Source organism: Capricornis sumatraensis, chromosome 3 (assembly GCF_032405125.1).
Source record: "Capricornis sumatraensis isolate serow.1 chromosome 3, serow.2, whole genome shotgun sequence".
Taxonomy (NCBI): domain Eukaryota; kingdom Metazoa; phylum Chordata; class Mammalia; order Artiodactyla; family Bovidae; genus Capricornis; species Capricornis sumatraensis.
The window spans coordinates 173,727,672-173,747,237 of NC_091071.1; the positions used below are offsets into that span (position 1 = coordinate 173,727,672).

A 19,566-nucleotide genomic window follows, 5' to 3' on the forward strand; every position below is an offset into this window, starting at 1 on the left:
TCAAAGTTGACATTCAAACCCAGCCTGGCATACCCCACGACGCCACGTGCCTTGGGATCACTGCCTTTACTTGTCCCGCAAGTCTTCCTGGAGGGGTGTGACTGGCCCGTGGCTTCCTGTGTGGTCTGGGTGAGGGAGGGTGGTCTGTTTATGTTTGGTGAGGGTGCAGGGGGCCCCTAGGGAGGAAATTCTGTGTGTGTTTGGAGGGCGGGATTACAGAATTGGGCAGCCCTCCCAGCCGAGCGTCCCTGAACCTCTGTCCACATTTGCTTCCAGATGCTGGAAGGAGACCAGGCCATCTTGCAGAGAATCAAGAAGGCTGTGCGTGCGATCCAAAGCTCCGGCCTGGGTGAGTGAGCCTACCAGTAGCAGCCTGGCCAAGGCAGCCCCGTCCCCAGCCCCAGCCCGGACCTAACTCTGTGCCTCCACAGGCCACGTCGAGAACGAGGAGCAGTACCGAGAGGCCGTGGAGTCCTTGGGCAACAGCCACCTGTCCCAGAACAGTCATGAGCTGTCCACCGGCTTCCTGAACTTGGCCGTGTTCACCCGCGAGGTAGCCGCACTCTTCAAGAACCTGGTGAGGCCCTGCACCTCCCCGTCGGCCTCAGCCCAGGCTCAGGGCAAATCTAATCTGTGGCTTAAAACTCTGACTGGGAAAGGGCTGGTTTCCATCCTTCTTTCAGCTTGCCCTTGACCTCTAGTCCCCCTTGACCTCTGACCCATGACCTGAGGTCCCTTTCCACTTCTGACCTCCCGTTTGCTTTCTTCATCCTCCCTGACTTCTTGTTGATGTCTCCCCTCCCCTTTCTCCCTCCCTGCCCTCCTCCTCCTCCTCCGTGGTGAGCACGTAGGAGCAGAGCGGTCTCACAGTGGGGAAGAGCCCACGAGAGGGAGGGCTCCCTGGAGGAGGCTTGAGAGAGCCGAAGGCCGGCTCTGCTTCCTGTCCTTGCACTGCCACCTCCCCTTCACCTGCTTTGCTCTCTGCTTTCCCGAGCACACCTACTTTGCCCTCAAAGCCTAGAACGCGCCTCCTCTCAGTAAACCTCTCACTCCTGCATGTGGTCCAGTGGCCTCTGGTTTCTTCCTGAAACGGCTTTGTTCCCTAAGTCCACACCTCGAGGCCACCCCAAGACCCCAGCTCTCCCCGGGCATAAGTACGGCTCTCAGTACTTCACGTGTGTCCACATCCACCCTGGCGCACAGCTCTGTGGGCTTGGTTTTACCATTGTCCCCTCTGCACAGGCTAGGAGACTAGGATGTGAGGTTAAGTACCTCACCTGAGGTCACGTAGGTGGATTTGAACCTAGCATCCAAGCGTAATTAGCCTGCTGGTACTGCCTACCAGGAAAGCGCCTCTCCCCGCCCCAGGCTCCATAGCTTTAGGGCTAGCTTTCATGGCTGAAGTCCCACCAGGGCCCTCCCTGGCAGGCGAGGACCACATCATCTCTGTAAGGCAAGTTGCTTAGTGATCAGGCTTAGACTCGGGCCATGAGTTCCTGCTTTGCTGCTCATGAGGTGCGTGACTCTGGGCAAGTCACTCAGTCTGCTTGAGCCTCATCTGCAACAGGGGAATGAAAGGGACCTCCATGATGGTCCAGTGGATAAGACTCCGTGCTCCCATTGCAGAGAGCCAAGTTTTTATCCCTGGTCAGGAAGCTAGATCCCACATGCTGCAACCAAGACCCAGCAAGCCAAATAATAAATAAATATTTTTAAAAATTAAAATAAAATGGGGGTAACAATGGCCCCCACATCACAGAGCAGTGATGAGGATTTCTCAAGTGCCTGCTCCAGGGAAAGCACTCAGTAAACGTTAGCCAATGCCATCTGTCATCATTTTATCTCTGGGTAGCACTGCCTTGCACCCTGTCCTGCAAGTAGAGGCCTTTAACAGTGGATTCAACTGAATCAGTGAACAGGGGCTCCTTTGTCTTTACTCCTCTTCCCCTTGTTTTGGTCAGACTAATGTTTGTTGAGGGTCTACTTGGTGGTGGGCGCTGTTCACAGGGAAGAGTCAGGCTCTGTCTTGGAGAGCCATATAGTCCAAGAGATGGCAACTGAGATGTGAGATGACACCAAGCAAGATCAGCAGTGTGGCACAAACTCAAGGACCCAGCAGTTTGGGTCAGAGGCCTAGAACTGCCATGGCTCAGACACGAGGAGATCAGCATAGGTCATGGGAAGAAGTAGTCAGGAAGGCTTCCTGGAGGAGGAGAGACTTGAGCTGTATCTTGAAAGGTGGGCTGAAATATCAGATAGGCTGTTTTAAGTTGCCAAATGACAGAAATTCAACTCAAACTAGGTTCTTTTCTTTTTTAATAGTCTTTTTCTCTCTTCCAATCTTTTTTACTTCTTTTGGTCATGCCACACGACTTGTGGGATCTTAGTTCCCTGACCAGGGATTGAACCTGGGCCCACCTGGCCCTGGCAGTGAAAGCACTGAGTCCTAACCATTGGACCACCAGGGAATTCCTCAGGTTAATTTTTTGTTTTATTTTATTATTATTTTATTTTTGGCCGTGCTGGCTTTTCTCTAGTTGCAGTGCTTGGGTGTCTTATTGCAGTGGCTACTTTTGCTGCAGAGCACTTGAGCTTCAGTGCCTGCAGCACCTGGACTCAGGAGTTGCGGCTCCCAGGCTCTGGAGCACAGGTTCAATAGTTGTGGTGCACAGGTTAGTTGCTCCAGGGAATGCCTGGTCTTCCTGGATCAGGGGTCTAACTCGTGTTTCCTGCATCGGCAGGCGGATTCTTTACCACTGAGCCACAAGGGAAGCCCCTCGAGGTTGATTTTCAAAAAGAGAATTCACTGACCCCTGTAATGGGAAGACCAGGCGTGCAGCTGGTTTCAGGCTCCTTCTCTTTCTCTTAGGGTTTCTCTCTGTCTCTGCTCCAGGGGCAGGATGGCCCAGCAGGCCCAGCTTCACACCTTGCAGAAAAAAAGACAGTCTTTCTCTCGTTAACTTTGGTAGTAAAGTCCCAGAAAGTATCCTGATTGGCTGGCTTGAGTCACGTGCCTGTTCCTGAGCCAATCACAGTGGCCCCCCGACGGAGCACTCTGGTCAGCTCTGACTCCATGTTCACTCCACGTGACCATAGGGAAAGGGTTCTCGCATTAAAAGGGAGTGGAGAAACAACAGGTGGGCCACATAGGTGGACCTCGGAGAGTCAGAAAGGAGACGTGAAGGTGTCCCTCTGGCCAAGGAGCAGATAAGGGCTGACCGTGGATGCAGTGGAGCGGGCAGTGGAGGCACGAGGCCCATCAGTCGGGGGAGGGCAAGAGCTTTCCCGAGAGGCCGACCCGCCACCCCCGTGTACCCTTCCACCTTCTTGTCTTTCTCTCCCCTGCCTCCTTCACCCCAGTGCTGTCCTGGTGATGCTTCACTGTATCCTGAGCCCTGTGGGGCTGGACAGACGTTCGCTCAAGGTGGGGTATGGGGGTCTCTGCTTCTTCCAGGTTCAGAACCTGAACAACATTGTCTCTTTCCCCCTGGACACTCTGTTGAAGGGGCAGCTGAGAGACGGGCGACAGGTGAGTTTCCATGTGGGGAGGGGTGCCTAGAGATGGTGAGATGGAGCGAGAAGGGGAGCAGGCAGGAGGCCATAGCGGGGGACAGGGCTGGGCTGAGGACGGAGGCCAAGTGAAGCTGTCACGGTGGGTGTGCTGCTGCTGCTGCTGCTGCTAAGTCGCTTCAGTCATGTCTGCTGAAGAGACACGTGTCCTGTGAGACCCCATGGATAAGCAGCCCACCACGCTTCTCTGTCCAGGGAATTCTCTATGCAAGAGTACTGGAGTGGGGTGCCAGTTCCTTCTCCATCACAGTGGGTGTGCTGTCCCCGTATTATTGACCCCCGGGAAGACAAGAGGGCCCAGATCTAGGGTGAGCGTAGGTGAGCCAGGGCCGTTTTGGAAATAGCTCATGGAATTTTACAACAGCCCCCTGAGGTGTGTTCTGTAGGTGCTGTCGTGCCCATTTTGCGGTTGAGGAAACTGAGGCTCAGGGGTTTGATAACCTGCTTACAGTCTACCCAGCTGGTCAGTGGAGGAGCCAGTGTAAGGTCAGGGCTCCTGACCCCCCCCCATGCTTGCTGCGCTCTCTGCACCAGGCAGCCCCTGGCTGGAGGCAAACCCGAGCTCAAAGAAAGTGACAGGAAAATCTCCCTGGGAAGTCTGCTCCAGAAGGCCCAGGGGAGGAGCCATGCCCGCCTGGCTAAGCACCAGCCTGGGAACCACCCAGACCAGACCAGCAGCTTTTTCACCTGGCGGACTGAGACACCTTGAATGTCGGAGCTGAATGTTCTGAAGGGTGTGAGCAGCCTGCTGGATGGGGCCCAGGCACAAGAGGCCAGGGATCAGCCAGGTCTCTCTGGCTTGCTATGTGGCCTTGGGTAGACTTCTTATCGCCTCTGTGCATATGTCTCTCAACCCGTACCTTCCTGTTGAAAGGATGAGCTAGAACCAGGCAGGAGAAAACAGTGGGACAAAGTTAGGGGAAGGATTCCGATCTTTATCCTCCCTCTTCTTCCTCATGGTGATCTCCATCTTCTAAGGGAGGGACTCAGGGCAGACCCCACCCCCACCCCGGCAAACAGCCCCAATATCCTAGGCCTGAGCCTGCCAGTTCAGACTGATTACTTTCAACTGTGGGAAGAGGTCAGTTGGCAGGAGGGCCTCTGCTCTGAGAAGTGGGGTCAGTGGGGTTTATTTTGCAGATGAGGTTTGCAGTCAGGGCTAATGTGAACATGGGTTGGTTGGAGGGTGGCTCTCGACCTGCAAACACAGGGTCCCCCTAATTGTAGCAAAGTGTCCTGTTGATTCCAGACCCCAAGACCTTCTTTAGGCAAATTGTTGTTTTTTTTTCTTTTCTGAACTACAGGATTCCAAAAAGCAGCTGGAGAAGGCATGGAAGGACTACGAAGCCAAAATGTAAGTGACTGTGGCCAGGGTGGTTTGTCTGGGAGAGTGATGCTTCTGTTGCAACAGGAGGCTGGATGTGGGGAAGAACCCAGGTGCTACCAGGGTGTGTCACCCGGAAGTGCATGGCATCTCGCTCTCCAGAAATGTTTACGGGAGGGGGTTGGTTTATGCCCAGACCTTGAAAGGAGTCTGGGGGCTTGACCACGAGACAACCAAGGAGGAGCTATTGTGAAAGGACCCCAAGATGCTCCTCTCAGAGACCCGTCTGCTTGGTGGTGCCAACGTGGGTAGAGAGACAGAAAGGAGCATCCATTTGCTGAATACCTCCAAGTGCCAGACATCCATCCTCACATTCACCCAGCCCTCTGAGGGTGATATTGGTATCCCAGTTATCAAAGGAGGAATTAGAGGTTCAGAGAGGTTAAGTTACTTGCCCAAGGCCACACAGTTCGGCAGAGGCAGACCTGGGACTCACGTTTGGTGATCCTGTTTCTGCAACACCAGGGAGTATCTGTAAGCATTTAGTTGGACACAGAGGAGGAAAGACCATACCCAGGCCTCTTGTGTGCACCAACCAGGTTTCTCACTAGCTACTGGGACATTATGGCTACAGAAGTGGTCTCAGGTGCCCAGTGACCAGCTCTTCCTGCGTGGGGACTCCTTGGGCTCTGCCTTCTAAACTCTGTCCAAGTCCCGGCCCCAGCCCTCTTCCCCGGCCCAGCTGGGCCCACTGAACCTCGGGGCACTGTTTACTCTTCTTTGTGAAACGTTGGCTTCTCTTGCATTTTTGGAAAGCAGTATGTATTCATTATGCGTAACTTTGGAAAATATGGGGCAGTAGAAGAGGAAAAAATTTAAGTTATCCTTCGGAGAAGATTAGGGACCTGCAGGGGGATATCTAGTACTTTTCTATTGTTAGAATTTTTTTCCATAGTGTGGGTAGCACTGTAACTTCATCATTTTTAAAAAGTGGAGGAGCAGGAGTTCCTGGGTTAGTCCAGTGGTTAGGACTCGTGCTTTCACTGCCATGACCCAGGTTCAATCCCTGGTTGGGGAACTAAGATCCCACAAGCTGTGTGGCATGGCCAAAACAAACAAAAAACAAACAAAAAATGTGGGGGGGGGAGGAAACTACCAAAAACCCGGAAGAAGAGCCTTCATTTCTTTTCTTTCTTTTTTGGACATTCATTTTTATTCATTTATTTAACTGTGCCAGGTTAAAGAGTTTGCAGCATACAAACTCTTAGTTGTGGCATATAGGATCTAGTTCCTTGACCAGGGATCAAATGCAGGCCCTCGAATTGGCAGTGTGGAGTCTTAGCCACTGGACCACCAGGGAAGTTTTGGCCCTTCATTTCTAAGCCTAAAGTATTCACATCTATGTAGTCATTTTTCTGTGTATAAAGAACTATTTTTACAGAACCAACATCATAATTATACTGGGGGGCGGTTTGCTTAAAAATACATCATGACCATCTTTCTACGTCATTACATATTTTTATATACAATGTGACATTATTATTATTTATTTATTATTTTTGGCCGCACTGCGTCTTCGTCGCTGCCCTCGGGCTTCCTCCAGTCGTGGCAGGCGGAAGCTCCTCTCTCGTTGCGGTAGCTTCTCTTGTTGTGGAGCACAGACTTTAGGGTGTGCTGGCTTCGGTAGCTGTGGCACACAGACTTAGTCGCCCTGTGGCACGTGGAATCTTCCTGGACCAGGGATCGAACCTGTGTCTTCAGCATTGGCAGGTGAATTCTTCACCACTAGACCACCAGGGAAGTCCAATAATGTCGCTTAAATGGGTGCACTGTGCACTGTGTCTCAACATAGGCACCCCCCACCGTGTATTTAATCTGCCCTTGTTCTGGAGGCATCCTTGGAACTACATCCTTGCTCCCACCCATGATCATTTCTGTAGAATCTTTCCAAGAAGTAGTTCCTGGAGCTTTCTTGTTCCTCAGGCTCCCGGCGCCATGGGGACCTCCCTGAGTCTGACGGAAGCCTGAAACGGCTCCTCTGCCGGGGTCTCCACGTGCACCCCAGCTGTGGGTGTAGAGCTGGTGCTGGAGGGTGTGGGGCTGTGATGGGCGTGGCCGCCTGTTCTCACCAGCGGCCGGGGAGGGGTGTGGACACGCAGGCGGAAGGCCTTTCTCTTTCTGATAATGTGGGATCACATAGCCTTCCTCTTCCCGAGTTACCTTGACTGAGCCCCCAGCCTTTCAGGAAATCATCTACTACAAGGGTTCCCGACCCCCTGGGCCACGGACCAGTCCTGTTAGGAACTGGGCTGCGCAGCTGGAGATGAGTGGTAGGCAAGAGAGTGAAACTTCACGTCTATTTACAGCTGTTCCCCATCGTTCATTTTGCCACCCAAGCTCTGCCTCCTATCAGATCAGCGGCGGCATTAGATTCTCATGGGAGGGCAAACCCTAACCGTAAAGTCAAGGCAGAACATCCTGAGATTGCCACAGAACAGAAATAGAGTGCACAATAAAAGTAATGCACTTGAACCATCCCCAAACCATCCCCACCCCTGGTCCATGGAAAAATTGTCTCCCCCAAAACCTGTCCCTGGTGCCAAAAACACTGGGGACCACCCATCTACTAAATAGAATAAGCCCTAAGCAGTGCTGACCTCCCCAAGCAGCTGGGCCTTTACCAGACTGATATATTGATCTTGCCTGTGAGGTTCCATTTAAAGAAAAGCCTGTGGAACGACGGGGAAAGTGGTTTGGCTGAGGTTATGCAGTGAGTTATCAACAGGGCCTAGGCTAGACCCCGGGATTTCTGAGTCTGGTGCTCTTCCTGCTACCCCACGTAGCCTCCTGTCTCCTCGTGTTACGTAGGTTGAGCCTTTATGTCCTGGCACAGGTGACTGTGTGCATTCCTTTTATGCACGCTCCAGGTGTAGCTAGATATTAGCAAGCCAAAAGTTGCTGTGTAATTGCACTTCATTCTTACCAAACCAGTCTGGGCAGCAGCAGCAAGGACCCAGGGCCCTGATAACATCTGCTGATCACCACCAGGTTCCCACACACTGGTTGTTCCTGTAGGAGGGTCCCCTCCCCACCTGGGGCTGCTAAGAAAGGCATCCCAGGCCCTGGGCAGTGGACACAGTTACCTAGGCTATTCCATTTTCAGGGCTGTTTCCTCGTCTGAAAGATGGAGCCAACATTACTTTCCAGGGTTGATGTGGAGATGAAACAGACGCAGTACCCAGCCCCTGGCAGTGCCGTTCAACACGTACTTATTTGCCCTCTTGCTGAGCCAGAACGGGGGCCAGAATAACACCACGGGGTAGAGAGGCAGAAGCCCAGACCTCTGCTCCTAGCATTTCCCCCACCAGCCTGGGATCTTGAGCCAATACCTCCCTTCTCTGGGTCTCAGCTTCACCTTCTGTAAAATAGTTTCTGACCGTGATCTATCAGAAGAGACAGTGTGACTGTCGCCAGCTGGGGAAGACCAGCCAGGGAAGGAGGGATGGGATGAATCTGAGCCACAGTGTTGGCTGCCAGGACGCTCGCTAAGGCTCTGACATCGGGCAGACTTGGGTTCAACTCTAGTCCTTAGTGGCTGTGTGGCCTGGACAAGTCGCTTATCATTTCAGCCTCAGGCTCCTTGTCTATAAAATAAAAGTCATGAGTCCTGCCTCACGGGGTTGTCGCTTTAGTGTGTGATGGGCCTGGCAGAGCACACAGCACAAAATTATCGCTTAAAAATAATTATTAAGGGACTTCCCTGGGGGCCCAGTGGCTAAGACTCCATGCTTCCAGTGCATGGGGCTTGGGTTCCATCCCTGGTCAGGGAACTAGACCTCACATTCCACAACTAGAGATTCCACATGCCTCAACTGAGACCCAGTGCAGCCAAATAAATCTTTTTCAAAATAAACATTAATAACAGCAGCTAATAATACTTCCTTAAGAGCTTCCTTTGTGCTAACTGCTGTGATAAGCTCTTTACATCAGTTATCAGTTTTGATTGTTCCTGGAAGGGAAAGGGGTTGTGATCCCCAATTTCTAGGTTGAGCAGTGAGTGGAAAAAAAATACCACCACAATCCCTGCCTTAGTGGATCCCACTGGTTTGTTAGGAAGAAGAAAGACCCAAAAGAATGAAAATACAAAGCAAAAGTGCTCTAGTGATGGTTATCAGCACAGAGGCGGCAGAAGAGGCAAGCGGTTTTGTTTAGGGGGAGAGAAGGGTGATTGGAAAAGGCATCGCCGGAGAGGTGTTCAGGGGGCCAGGTTGGCAGGTGCACGGTTCCTTTTGATTCCTTTCCTCTCCCATCTCCCCACCCTGACATCCTCACTTTACCGGTACCTGTCTCTCATCCCCTGGATCACATTAGGCAATGGCTGGGCTCCACCTCTCCAGTTGTCTCTGTCTTCTTAGTAACTAGCATTTCAGCACTTTTCACTATTGTATTTCACTTCTGCTGCAACTCCATTCAAAGGAAATAAAAAATATTCTTAAGGTTTGAAATGTTTAAGAAACACTGGTGATCCTTTGAGGACAGGGAGGGAATGGAATTTGTTATTTTCTGGGTGGGGGTGTGTGTGTTGCAATAAAAGCTCTCCCAGCTATTAGTGTGAGGTGATTCGGGTCATTTTGGGTGACTATGTCAGACTTTATAGGGAAATCTCTATAATTACCATAGCTGAGGCTGAAGGACGAAGCTATGATTAATCACAAGGCTCTGTATCATACTTCACCCCTTATCTTCATTCTGAACTAAATAGCTTCTATCCTTTAATCTCCATTAGACCCGGCATTATAAAAAAAAAAAAAAAAACTTATTGGAAGTGAAAGTCACTCAGTCGTGTCCGATTCTTTGCGACCCTATGGACTATACAGTCCATGGAATTCTCCAGGTCAGAATACTGGAGTGGGTAGCCTTTCCCTTCGTCCGGGGATCTTCCCAACCCAGGAATAGAACCCAGGTCTCCCACACTGCAGGCAGGTTCTTTATGAGCTGAGCCACAAGGGAAGCCCAAGAATACTGGAGTAGGTAGCCTATCCCTTCTCCAGCGGATCTTCCCGACCCAGAATTCGAACCATGATCTCCTGTGTTGTAGGCAGATTCTTTACTAACTGAGCTATCAGGGAAGCTCTAAATAGGAAGTGAGTGAAGTGAGCGAGTGAAAGTTGCTCAGTCGTGTCCGACTGTTTGTGACCCCATAGACTGTACAGTTCATGGAATTCTCCAGGCCAGAATACTGGAGTGGGTAGCCTTTCCCTTCTCCAGGGAATCTTCCCAGCCCAGGGATTGAACCCAGGTCTCTCGCACTGCAGGCGGATTCTTTACCAGCTGAGCTATCAGGGAAGCCCACCCTACACTACAAAAAAGTATCTAAAGGAATCACCAGGTTATTACTCTAATCGTCAGTGTCATTAGCAGCATCATAGTCCTGCCATTTATTGAGGGCCTTACCACACACCAGGGACTGTACTAAATGTTTCCAATGCGTTAGATCATTGCAGACCTAGGCAGTATTCGTCTTATTTTTGGAGATGGGGAAGGTGAGGTTTAGAAAGATGCATAAAGGTTAAATAAGCAAGGGAGCTGCCATAAATCCAAAATCCACATTTCTAGCCACTGTACTGGGCTTCCCTCATGGCTCAGCTGGTAAAGAATCCGCCTGCAATGCGGGAGACCTGGGTTTGACCCCCGGGTTGGGAAGATCCCCTGGAGAAGGGAAAGGCTCCCCACTGCAGTGTTCTGGCCTGGAGAATTCCAGGGACTGTAGAGTCCATGGAGTCGCAAAGAGTCGGACACGACGCTTTACTGCACTGTGGCTTCCTTTTTGTCTGTTTACTCTGGAGCAGGCTTTCCATGTCAGTGTATTCCCCATCTTTTTTTAACAGCTGCATAATATCCTTGTATGTGGCCATAGCATAATTTATTTGCCCACTTCCCGTTGATAGACATGTAGCTTATTTTTTCATTTTCCCTGTTTACAGACATGATAACAGTGAAGGCAGGAGCCCCCCTTGCCCTCTCCCTTGTTCTGCCCCCACAGTCCCCTGTCCTGCTTCATGAGCCGCCAGGCTCATTATTGCTCAGGCCTGGCCATCACCTCTCTCTCTGCCACTCAACTTCAGATCCCAAAAAAAGCATCTGCCCTGACCCCCAAGCCTGTTCACAGGGTCAGTCCCCACCTAACTGCACTCTTCTGCCATAGACTCCCTCCTGGGGTATTATAAAGCTTTAGCGAAATGAAGAATCACCACTTCAAAGAAAATTAAAAACAAAACCACCAAAAACCCTGCAAAAGTCTGCTCTTAGAGCAGTGGCTTTCACCCAGGGGTGATTTTGCGCCCCCACCCTATCCCCCAGGAGACATTTCTGGTTGTCACAACAAGGGAGATGCTAGTGGCATCTAGTGCGCAGGGGTTCAGGACACTGCTAAACAGCCTGTATGCACAGAATGGCCCCCACATCAAAGAAGTATCCGGTTAAAATGTCTGTAGTTCAAAGATTGAGAAACTGCTCTTCAGGTCTCCAGAGACAGATTGTGCAAATAAGCACCATTCCAGAGGTCTGAGGTCAGTAAAGCCTAGAACTAAAGACTGAGAACTCAGTCTAGGCCATTGCTTCCTCCCTTTATAGATGGAAGAACTGCAGCCTAAAGAGGCCTATAACAGCTGCTGTGTCTTCTCTGTGTTGTCTTTTGCATCCTTTATCTCATCTGGATACAGATAAACAGCCCCATTTTCCAGATGTGGAGACTGAGGCTTAGAGAGGGGAAGTAATGCAGATGTAAGGTTGTCCCATGTCTGTCTTCTTTGACACCCCCTTGGAAGCAAAACTGTTATGCAGGTTGTCTCCTTCACACAGGCTCATGGGTCCAGCCCCAAGTGTGGAAATACTCTCCTGGTTGGGAGTGGGTGGTCTAATGGGTGTGGCATTTCCAGGAAACTATTTGCCCACAGTTCCACCCAACCCCAAACAGGGGAAACCACCAACCCAGAGAACAGTAGGGGTAGGCCCAGCTTACTCTCAGATACAGGGTGGGAAGTGCTTTCTTTCTTGACCTACAAAAGAAAAGAATCAAAGTTTTCTAAGCTCTAAATGGAAGCTCTTGGCTCAGAAGAATGGAGGCACCTTGTGGTGCCTTCTAACCCCCCTGGTCCTAAATCCCTTCCAGCAAACTCTAATCCCAATCCCACCTGGTCCATGGGAACCCATCCCCTCCCTGCATTAGAAACCTTTAACTCCTTCCTATTGCTCTTGGGACAAAGACCAAGAACCTCAGCATGGTCTGAATCCAGCCCTGCACGGTCTGGCACCTGGAAGCACCTCCCTCCTTCCCTGCTGTGACCCCGTCTCTCCTGCCTCCAGGCTGTCACATGGTCTGATCCTCCCACCCAGCCCTGGCTTCCTTAGACTTCAGATCTCAGCTCCAGTATCGCTTCCTGAGCAGCCAGATGAGGTCGATACCCATTTTACTCTCCCCTCACTGCAAGGCTGTGATTTGATTCATGTCTTTCCCCGCTACCAGCCTGTAGATTCTCTGAACCCACCTTGTTGACCATTGTACCCCAACAGCTGGCACAAAGGAGGGTTCCCCTCATCCTCGTGTGCCCGTGCAGAGAGCAGCATGTAGGGATGGTGGGACATGCAGGGGCCTAGGGAGAGTTGTTCAGGCCTTTCTTTCCTTGGGGTCTAGGGCCAGGCTGGAGAAGGAGAGGGACCGGGCCAGGGTGATAGGAGGGAGTACCGGGGAGGTGGCCCAGGACACGCAGAGAGAGCGACGTGTCTTCCAGTTGCACATGTGTGAGGTAAGGGGGGCCCCAGGGTGAGGCGGGCCCCAGGGTGAGGGTGGGGTAGGATGTGTCTTCCAGTCTACATCCCTGAACCCTTGGGGCCAGTCACAGTCTTAGCCCAGGTCCTTGCCAGATGGCCCTTGAGATGTCACCCAGGTTCAGTCTTGGCCAGAAAGATTAGCCCGGGATGAAGACAGCAGCCTCTTGTCCCCAGGATTCCGTCTTGCTCACGTCACACACTTTGCCCTGCCCTCTCCCCAGTATCTGCTGAAAGCCGGGGAGAGCCAGATGAAGCAAGGTCCTGATTTCCTGCAGAGCCTCATCAAATTCTTCCACGCTCAGCACAAGTAGGTTCCCCCCGTGTCCTACCCATAGCCCCACAGTCTCTTGCTCCTTAACCCTTCAGGCAACCCAGAACAGGGTCATCCCCAGTGTCTGGCAGACCTTTGAAGTTTCTATGTGTGAATATATATCATTGGTAACGCTTTTTGCAGCTGCTCTTTATTGATTGTTCACCAAGTATCAGCCACTAAGTACTTGCCAACCCCCTGTGAGCAGCTACTGATATTATTCCCATTTTACAGATGTGAAAACTAAGGCTCAGATTTACTAAGATCGCATAGCTAGAAAACGGGATCTGGACCATCACACTGTACTACCCACCAGGTGCCCTGGGATCTTTAGAGCACCTTTTCTCATACTTAATCTCTCATTTTCATCTCTCTCTCTGGTCCCATGCTTGGCCTCAAACTCAGCTTTTTCCAAGATGGCTTGAAGGCAGCTCAGAGCCTGTCTCCCTTCATCGAGAAGCTGGCAGTCTCAGTACACACAGTAAGTCGGGCTTCACCCCCAAGCGTGTGGTCGAGCCCCCTGTCCTCCTGGGAAAATCTGTGGCTGTGGAAGAGCTGGCTCCTACCAAGAGAGAGAGGCTGCTGCCCTGCTGCTCTGGGCATGAGCTCCGTGCCTGGCACAACTGCCAGCTGATAACCGGGTCCTGCCCTTCATCCCATAGCTGCGTCAAGCCCAGGAGGAGGAGCTACAGAAGCTGACCCAGCTCCGGGACTCCCTCCGAGGGACGCTGCAGCTCGAGAGCAGAGAGGTCAGCCCCCAAATCATCCCTGAACAAGTGCCCACCCCTTCCCAGGCCCACCCTGGAGAGAGGGAGAGAAAGGAAGACCCCACAGGGTCCCCTTGAAAAGGTCTCCCTGAGCGAGAACCCTGCAGAACGGGGCTCTTTGCCCCACATGCCCTGAGGTCTCCTTCACGTGTCCAAGCAACAGGAGAGTCTGAGCCGGAAGAACTCGGGAGGTGGCTACAGCATCCACCAGCACCAAGGCAACAAGCAGTTTGGGACAGAGAAGGTTGGCTTTTTGTACAAGAAAAGTGATGGGTAAGTGACTCAGAGAGCTCAAGTAGCTTGCCCGAAGCCACACAGACAGTAAATGATAGGGTTGAGGGAGGTGCCTGAAGGGCTTGTTGCTATTATTTGTTGAGGGTTCCAGGGCTCTCCATGCTGCAGTGCAAAACCATCAGAATCCTGGGCTCATGAACTTCTGCTGAACGTTGCAGTTCTTAATGTAAAGAAGAATAGCAGCGCCAAACACTTTTTGGGCAGTCTCCATGGCCTCACTCTTAACCGTTGTAATATACTGAATATGCCTGGACATGAAAATGTGGGCTGTGCCTTGTTCCCTTGTGTGAAAAACAAAAATCAGGCTGTAAATGCAAAAGCCTTTATGGGATCCATTCATTAATTTTTTTTTTTTTACTAACTAATCAGTTTTTATCAGAGAAAAATAACTTGGTTAAACCAGTTAATATTTACCTCTTATAGGAAAAGTGTTAAGTAGCTTTGACTATGGATTTGCTCATTTTATTTCGCAAGCTGAGTTGCTTCAGTCGTGTCCAACTCTTTCCTATCCTGTGGACTATAGCCCGCCTGGCTCCTCTGTCCATGGACTTCTCCAGACCAGAATACAGGAGTGGGTAGCCATGCTCCCCTGCAGGGGATCTTCCTGACCCAGGGATTGAACCCGCGTCTCTTACATCTCCTGTATTGGCAGGCGGGTTCTTTAACATTAGTGCCACCTGGAAAGTCCATCTTATTTTGGGAGTCTCAGTGTTTATCTTGCTTTGTCTTTAATCATAATTCATCTCTTGTGGTCAAGAGCCTATTCCTTCTCTCAGACTAGGAGCTCCCTAAGGTTGCAAGCTGTGTCTCTTCCATCAGACTGGAAGCTCTCAGAGGACCAAGATCGCATGGTCCCCTTTAGAATAAAGATTCTCAGAGAGTGGGGCTGTTTCCCCTCTCTGACTGGGAGCTTTCTAAGGGCAGGGCTGTGCCTCCATCATCAGAAGGGAGCCAGGGAGTGAGGAGTATAGGGGTCGGAGTCAGGGGACAGAAAAGGTAAAGAAGTGGGACTGGAGGTCATACAGGTGGGGTCGGAGACCTGGTCCAGGACCCTGTTCACTGACATGTTCACGCCTAATGTGAGCCCTGGGTGATGGTCTCTATCCCTCTGGGCCCTAGAATTCGAAGAGTCTGGCAGAAAAGGAAGTGTGGAGTCAAGTATGGCTGCCTGACCATCTCACACAGCACGGTGAGGCCTGGAGGATGGGGGTCTCAGGGCATGATGGGTCCTCTCCTCCTGGTGTTCAGAACAGACAGGTGGCAGGTCCTCCCTCTAAGATGCAAACCTGGATCCAGGGAGCTGGAGACCCCCTGCAGGAGGAAGGATGGGCTCCAAAGCCCCCAAGCTGGTCTTGTTCCATCCTCCACATCCTTGAGGTGCTGGGAGAGGGGAAACATTAACTGGAACACGATTATTATGTCCATTTAACAGATTGGGAAACTGAGGCCTAAGAGTTTGGGAGGCCCAGAGGGTAACTGTACATCCTCCATCCGCAACTTCCCACAGATAAACCGGCCCCCAGTGAAGCTGACCCTGCTAACATGCCAAGTAAGGCCAAACCCCGAGGAGAAAAAGTGCTTCGACCTGGTGACCCGTGAGTAGTCCCTGCCCCCTACACCTCAAGTGGCCAAGGCTTCTCTAAGAGACCAGTCAGTCCTGGGAGGCTCCAATTAGGGGTCTGTGTCCAATTCCACAAGTGAAAGTGAAAGTTGCTCAGTTGTGTCCGACTCTTTGTGACCCTAGAATTCTCCAGACCAGAATACTAGAGTGGTTACTCTTTCCCTTCTCTAGGGGATCTTACCAACCCAGGGATCGAACCCAGGTCTCCCGCATTGCAGACAGATTCTTTACGCCACCAGGGAAGTCCAAGAATACTGGAGTGGGGCTAGCCTATCCCTTTTCCAGGGGATCTTCCGGACCCAGGAATCGAACCAGGGTCTCCTGCACTGCAGGTGGATTCTTTACCGCTGAGCTTCTGGGGAAGCCCCAAGTGTTTATCAAATAGCCTACTACAGGCATACAACTCTTTAAGCCCTGGACAGGCTATTTAAAGGTTTCACCCTACATCACATTAAAGATTAAAATGCACCCACATGCATGCATGCGTGCTTAGGCACTAAATTGTTTTCTGACCGCATGGACTGTAGCCCACCAGGCTCCTCTGTCCGTGGGATTTCCTAGACAAGAATACTGGAGTGGGTTGTCATTTCCTTCTCCAGGGAATCTTCCCGACCCAGGGATCGAACCCTCGTCTCCTGCATTGGCAGGCAGTTCTTTACCACTGAGCCATCAGTGAAGCCCAGAATATATCCATACACCACTCTGAATGTGATTATTTCTGTAAAACATATTTAAATGGATTTGGGTAATTTGGCTTTCAAAATTAATATTACTTAAAAATGTTCCATTTTCATCGTTAGGAGTCTTTGGTGACAGGCATCTCACGGGGGCTAGCACAGGCTGAGAAAGCCCTAGATCTGGTCCTTGGGGAGCTCTGCCTGGCCGGGTGTAATGTAGAGACCCAGGACTGCAAGGGGATGGGGAGTGTCCAGAAGACAGGTGCAGATAGGGCCCCCTCAGAGATTAGAGGACAGAAGTCCTGCCCTGCCTGGGGGGATCAGGAAAGGCTGCTGGGAGAAGAGAGCACTAGAGTCTGACCTTGAAGAACCCAGAATGTCAAGTCTAGGGAAGGACATTTCAGGAAACAGGACCTGGTGTGGTGAAAGGCATGGAAACAGGAGGGTAGACCCACCAGTTTAGCCAGGGTGCAGGGTTCACGCAGGAGCAGTGGGAGATGAAGCCTGGGAATGTCTCTCTTTTTATTTATTTATTGTATTTATTTGGCTGTGCCAGGTCTTAGTTGTGGCATGTGGGATCTAGTTCCCTGACCAGGGCTCGAATCTGGGCTTCCTGCTTTGGGAGCATGGATTCTTAGCCACTGGAGTCACCAGGGAAGTCCCTGGGAATACCTCTTAAAGATTTGGACCTTCTTTCCGGGAAGGAGGGAGCCATAGGAGGCCTCGGAGCAGTGAAATGGCGTGATTAGGGCAGAACCTGGGGCCCAGCCATCTGGCAGCTGGTGCAGGCTGGGGGGTGGGGCGGGGGACAGGCCAGGAAGACCAGAAGGGAGGCTGTGGACCTGGGGCTGAGTGGGAAGGTGGTTGTAGGTTCAGAGGATACTCTGCTTGTGGGCCGAGGGGGGTCTTGTGCCCTGGGAAACGGCGCCTGCCCCTGGAAGCGGCTTTACAGAGGGGCCTTCTTGGAATTGGACTTTGAAGGGGACTGCTGAGAAACTGCCCCCTCTGCTGGCCACTGTCATCACCCTCCCCTGGTAGCCTAACCCAGCCTGGCCCCACGGGGACAAGAGCTCCCTCTGGACCCAGCACTTGGGATGAGACCCTCCCGGGCCCAGGGAGGTAAGGCCAGCAGGATCCCTGTGGCCCAGACAACCTCTCCTCTCCCCACAGACAACAGGACGTACCACTTCCAGGCAGAGGACGAACATGAGTGTGAGGCGTGAGTGCCCCTCCACGGCCAGCCTCAGGGTGGGGGTGAGGGAGGCAGCCTCCAGCCCTGATACAGAAGCCCCCCATCACCGGCGGTGTCATCCCCACGCTGTGGCCCACCCGGCTCTGCAGGTGGGTGTCTGTGCTGCAGAACAGCAAGGACGAAGCCTTGAGCAGTGCCTTCCTTGGGGAGCCTGGCAGCGGCTCGGGGCCCTGGGGGGCCGCCGGGCTGGACGGGGAGCCCCAGGACCTGACAAAACTGCTCATCGCCGAGGTCAAGAGCAGGCCCGGGAATGGCCAGTGCTGCGACTGTGGGGCTGCAGGTGCGGCGGGGCGAGGAGAAGCGGGTGGAAGCAGAGGGGCGGGGCCCACGCCTCTAAGGCACGAGTGGCTCTATTTTGCAGACCCCACCTGGCTCAGCACCAACCTGGGCGTGCTCACCTGCATCCAGTGCTCGGGCGTCCACCGTGAGCTGGGCGTGCGCTTCTCACGCATGCAGTCCCTTACCTTGGACCTGCTGGGCCCCTCGGAGTTGTTGGTTAGGGCGGGGCGGGGCCAGATGGGGTTTGGGGCGTGGCCTGGTTAGGGGGCGGGGCTTGGGCCGGTTGGCTCAGCTCCGCTGGAGCTTGTGGGGTTGGATGAGGCCCGCCGATTTGGGGCCAGGACGCAGACAAGCACGAAAGAGGATGGTCAGGAGCGGGGCCTGGACCAGGAGGGAGGCTGAGGGGCGGGACCTCTGGAGGCTCAGTCCTCCAGGGGTGGGTGCTGTCCTAAGCTCCAGGTCTCAACTCCATCACTTTCCCCACGAACCCAGCTGGCCCTGAACATCGGAAACACTCGCTTCAATGAGGTCATGGAGGCCCAGCTGCCCTCGCACGGCGGCCCTAAACCCTCAGCTGAGAGTGACATGTAAGGAGATTCTCAGATGGGGGCGGATGCCGGCCGGCGAAATTCTGCTTCCCCAGAGCCCAGGGAGAAGCCTGGGGAAAGAGAGGAGTCTCCGGTCTGGAAGGGTCCAGGACATGCGGGATGGTCTCAAGGGTCAGCTGGGTGGAAACAGTCCTTGGTCTGACATCCTGCGGTTATTTTTGGCAGGAGCACCCGCAGGGACTATATTGTGGCCAAGTATGTGGAACACAGGTTTGCCCGGAGGTCAACGCCCGAGCCTCAGAGACTCTGGACAGCCATTTGCAACCGGGATCTCCTGTCTGTGCTGCAGGCCTTTGCTAATGGGCAGGACTTTGGACAGCCACTGCCAGGGCCTGAGGGGCAGGTGAGAACCTTCTCTAAGGACCACTTTAGCACACCCTGTCCTCCTCCAGGACTGGCTATTACTCCCCGCTGCCCCCACGTATGTGTGTGTATGTGTGTGTATGTATGTGTTAATCATTCAGTCGTGTCCAACTCTGCAACCCCATAGACTCAAGCCCACCAGGCTTCTCTGTCCATGGAATTGTCTAGGCCAGAATACTGGAGTGGGCTGCCATTCCCTTCTCCAGGGGATCTTTCCAACCCAGGGATCAAACCCAGCTCTCCTGCTTTGGCAGGTGGGTTCTTTACCATCTGAGCCACCAGAGAAGCCCGTGCCCCACCTCTGACATCTGCTCAAACCCTGCCCATCAGAGGGATAAATGGGAGAGAGCACAGCTTTAGTCAGGCAACCTTGAGGCCAGATCCTGGCTCTGTCTTTTCCTAGCTGTGTGCTCCTGAGCAGGTTACTTAACTTCTCTAAGTCTCTTTTTCCCCTCATCTGTAAAAAGGTTAATGATAGCACCCACAGGGTTGAGGTGAGAATTAAGTCATGTATGAAAGGGCCTGGTGCATAATATATGTGCAATAAATGATAGAATCTTTTCTTTCTTTTTTTTTTTTTTGAAAAGCCTTAGAAATGGGTAGGGGTGGTGAGATCAGAGAAGGGGAAGGCCGTCGCATTGGTGACTCCCGTAACAAATATCACGTGAGCT

The 19,566-nt window shown here is 52.4% G+C and overlaps 1 protein-coding gene across 1 annotated transcript in view; it reads left to right on the forward strand.

Moving 5' to 3' along the window:
• ASAP3 (ArfGAP with SH3 domain, ankyrin repeat and PH domain 3) overlaps positions 1-19,566 on the forward strand; it is a 49,805-nt gene that overhangs the window by 23,298 nt on the left and 6,941 nt on the right. Inside the window, 15 exon segments of the mRNA XM_068967318.1 lie at positions 277-349; positions 432-577; positions 3,455-3,529; positions 12,565-12,699; positions 12,946-13,031; positions 13,440-13,515; positions 13,697-13,783; positions 13,965-14,074; positions 15,215-15,284; positions 15,603-15,690; positions 17,564-17,612; positions 17,735-17,925; positions 18,007-18,140; positions 18,417-18,511; positions 18,698-18,875. Coding sequence (XP_068823419.1) covers positions 277-349; positions 432-577; positions 3,455-3,529; positions 12,565-12,699; positions 12,946-13,031; positions 13,440-13,515; positions 13,697-13,783; positions 13,965-14,074; positions 15,215-15,284; positions 15,603-15,690; positions 17,564-17,612; positions 17,735-17,925; positions 18,007-18,140; positions 18,417-18,511; positions 18,698-18,875 — 1,593 coding nt within the window.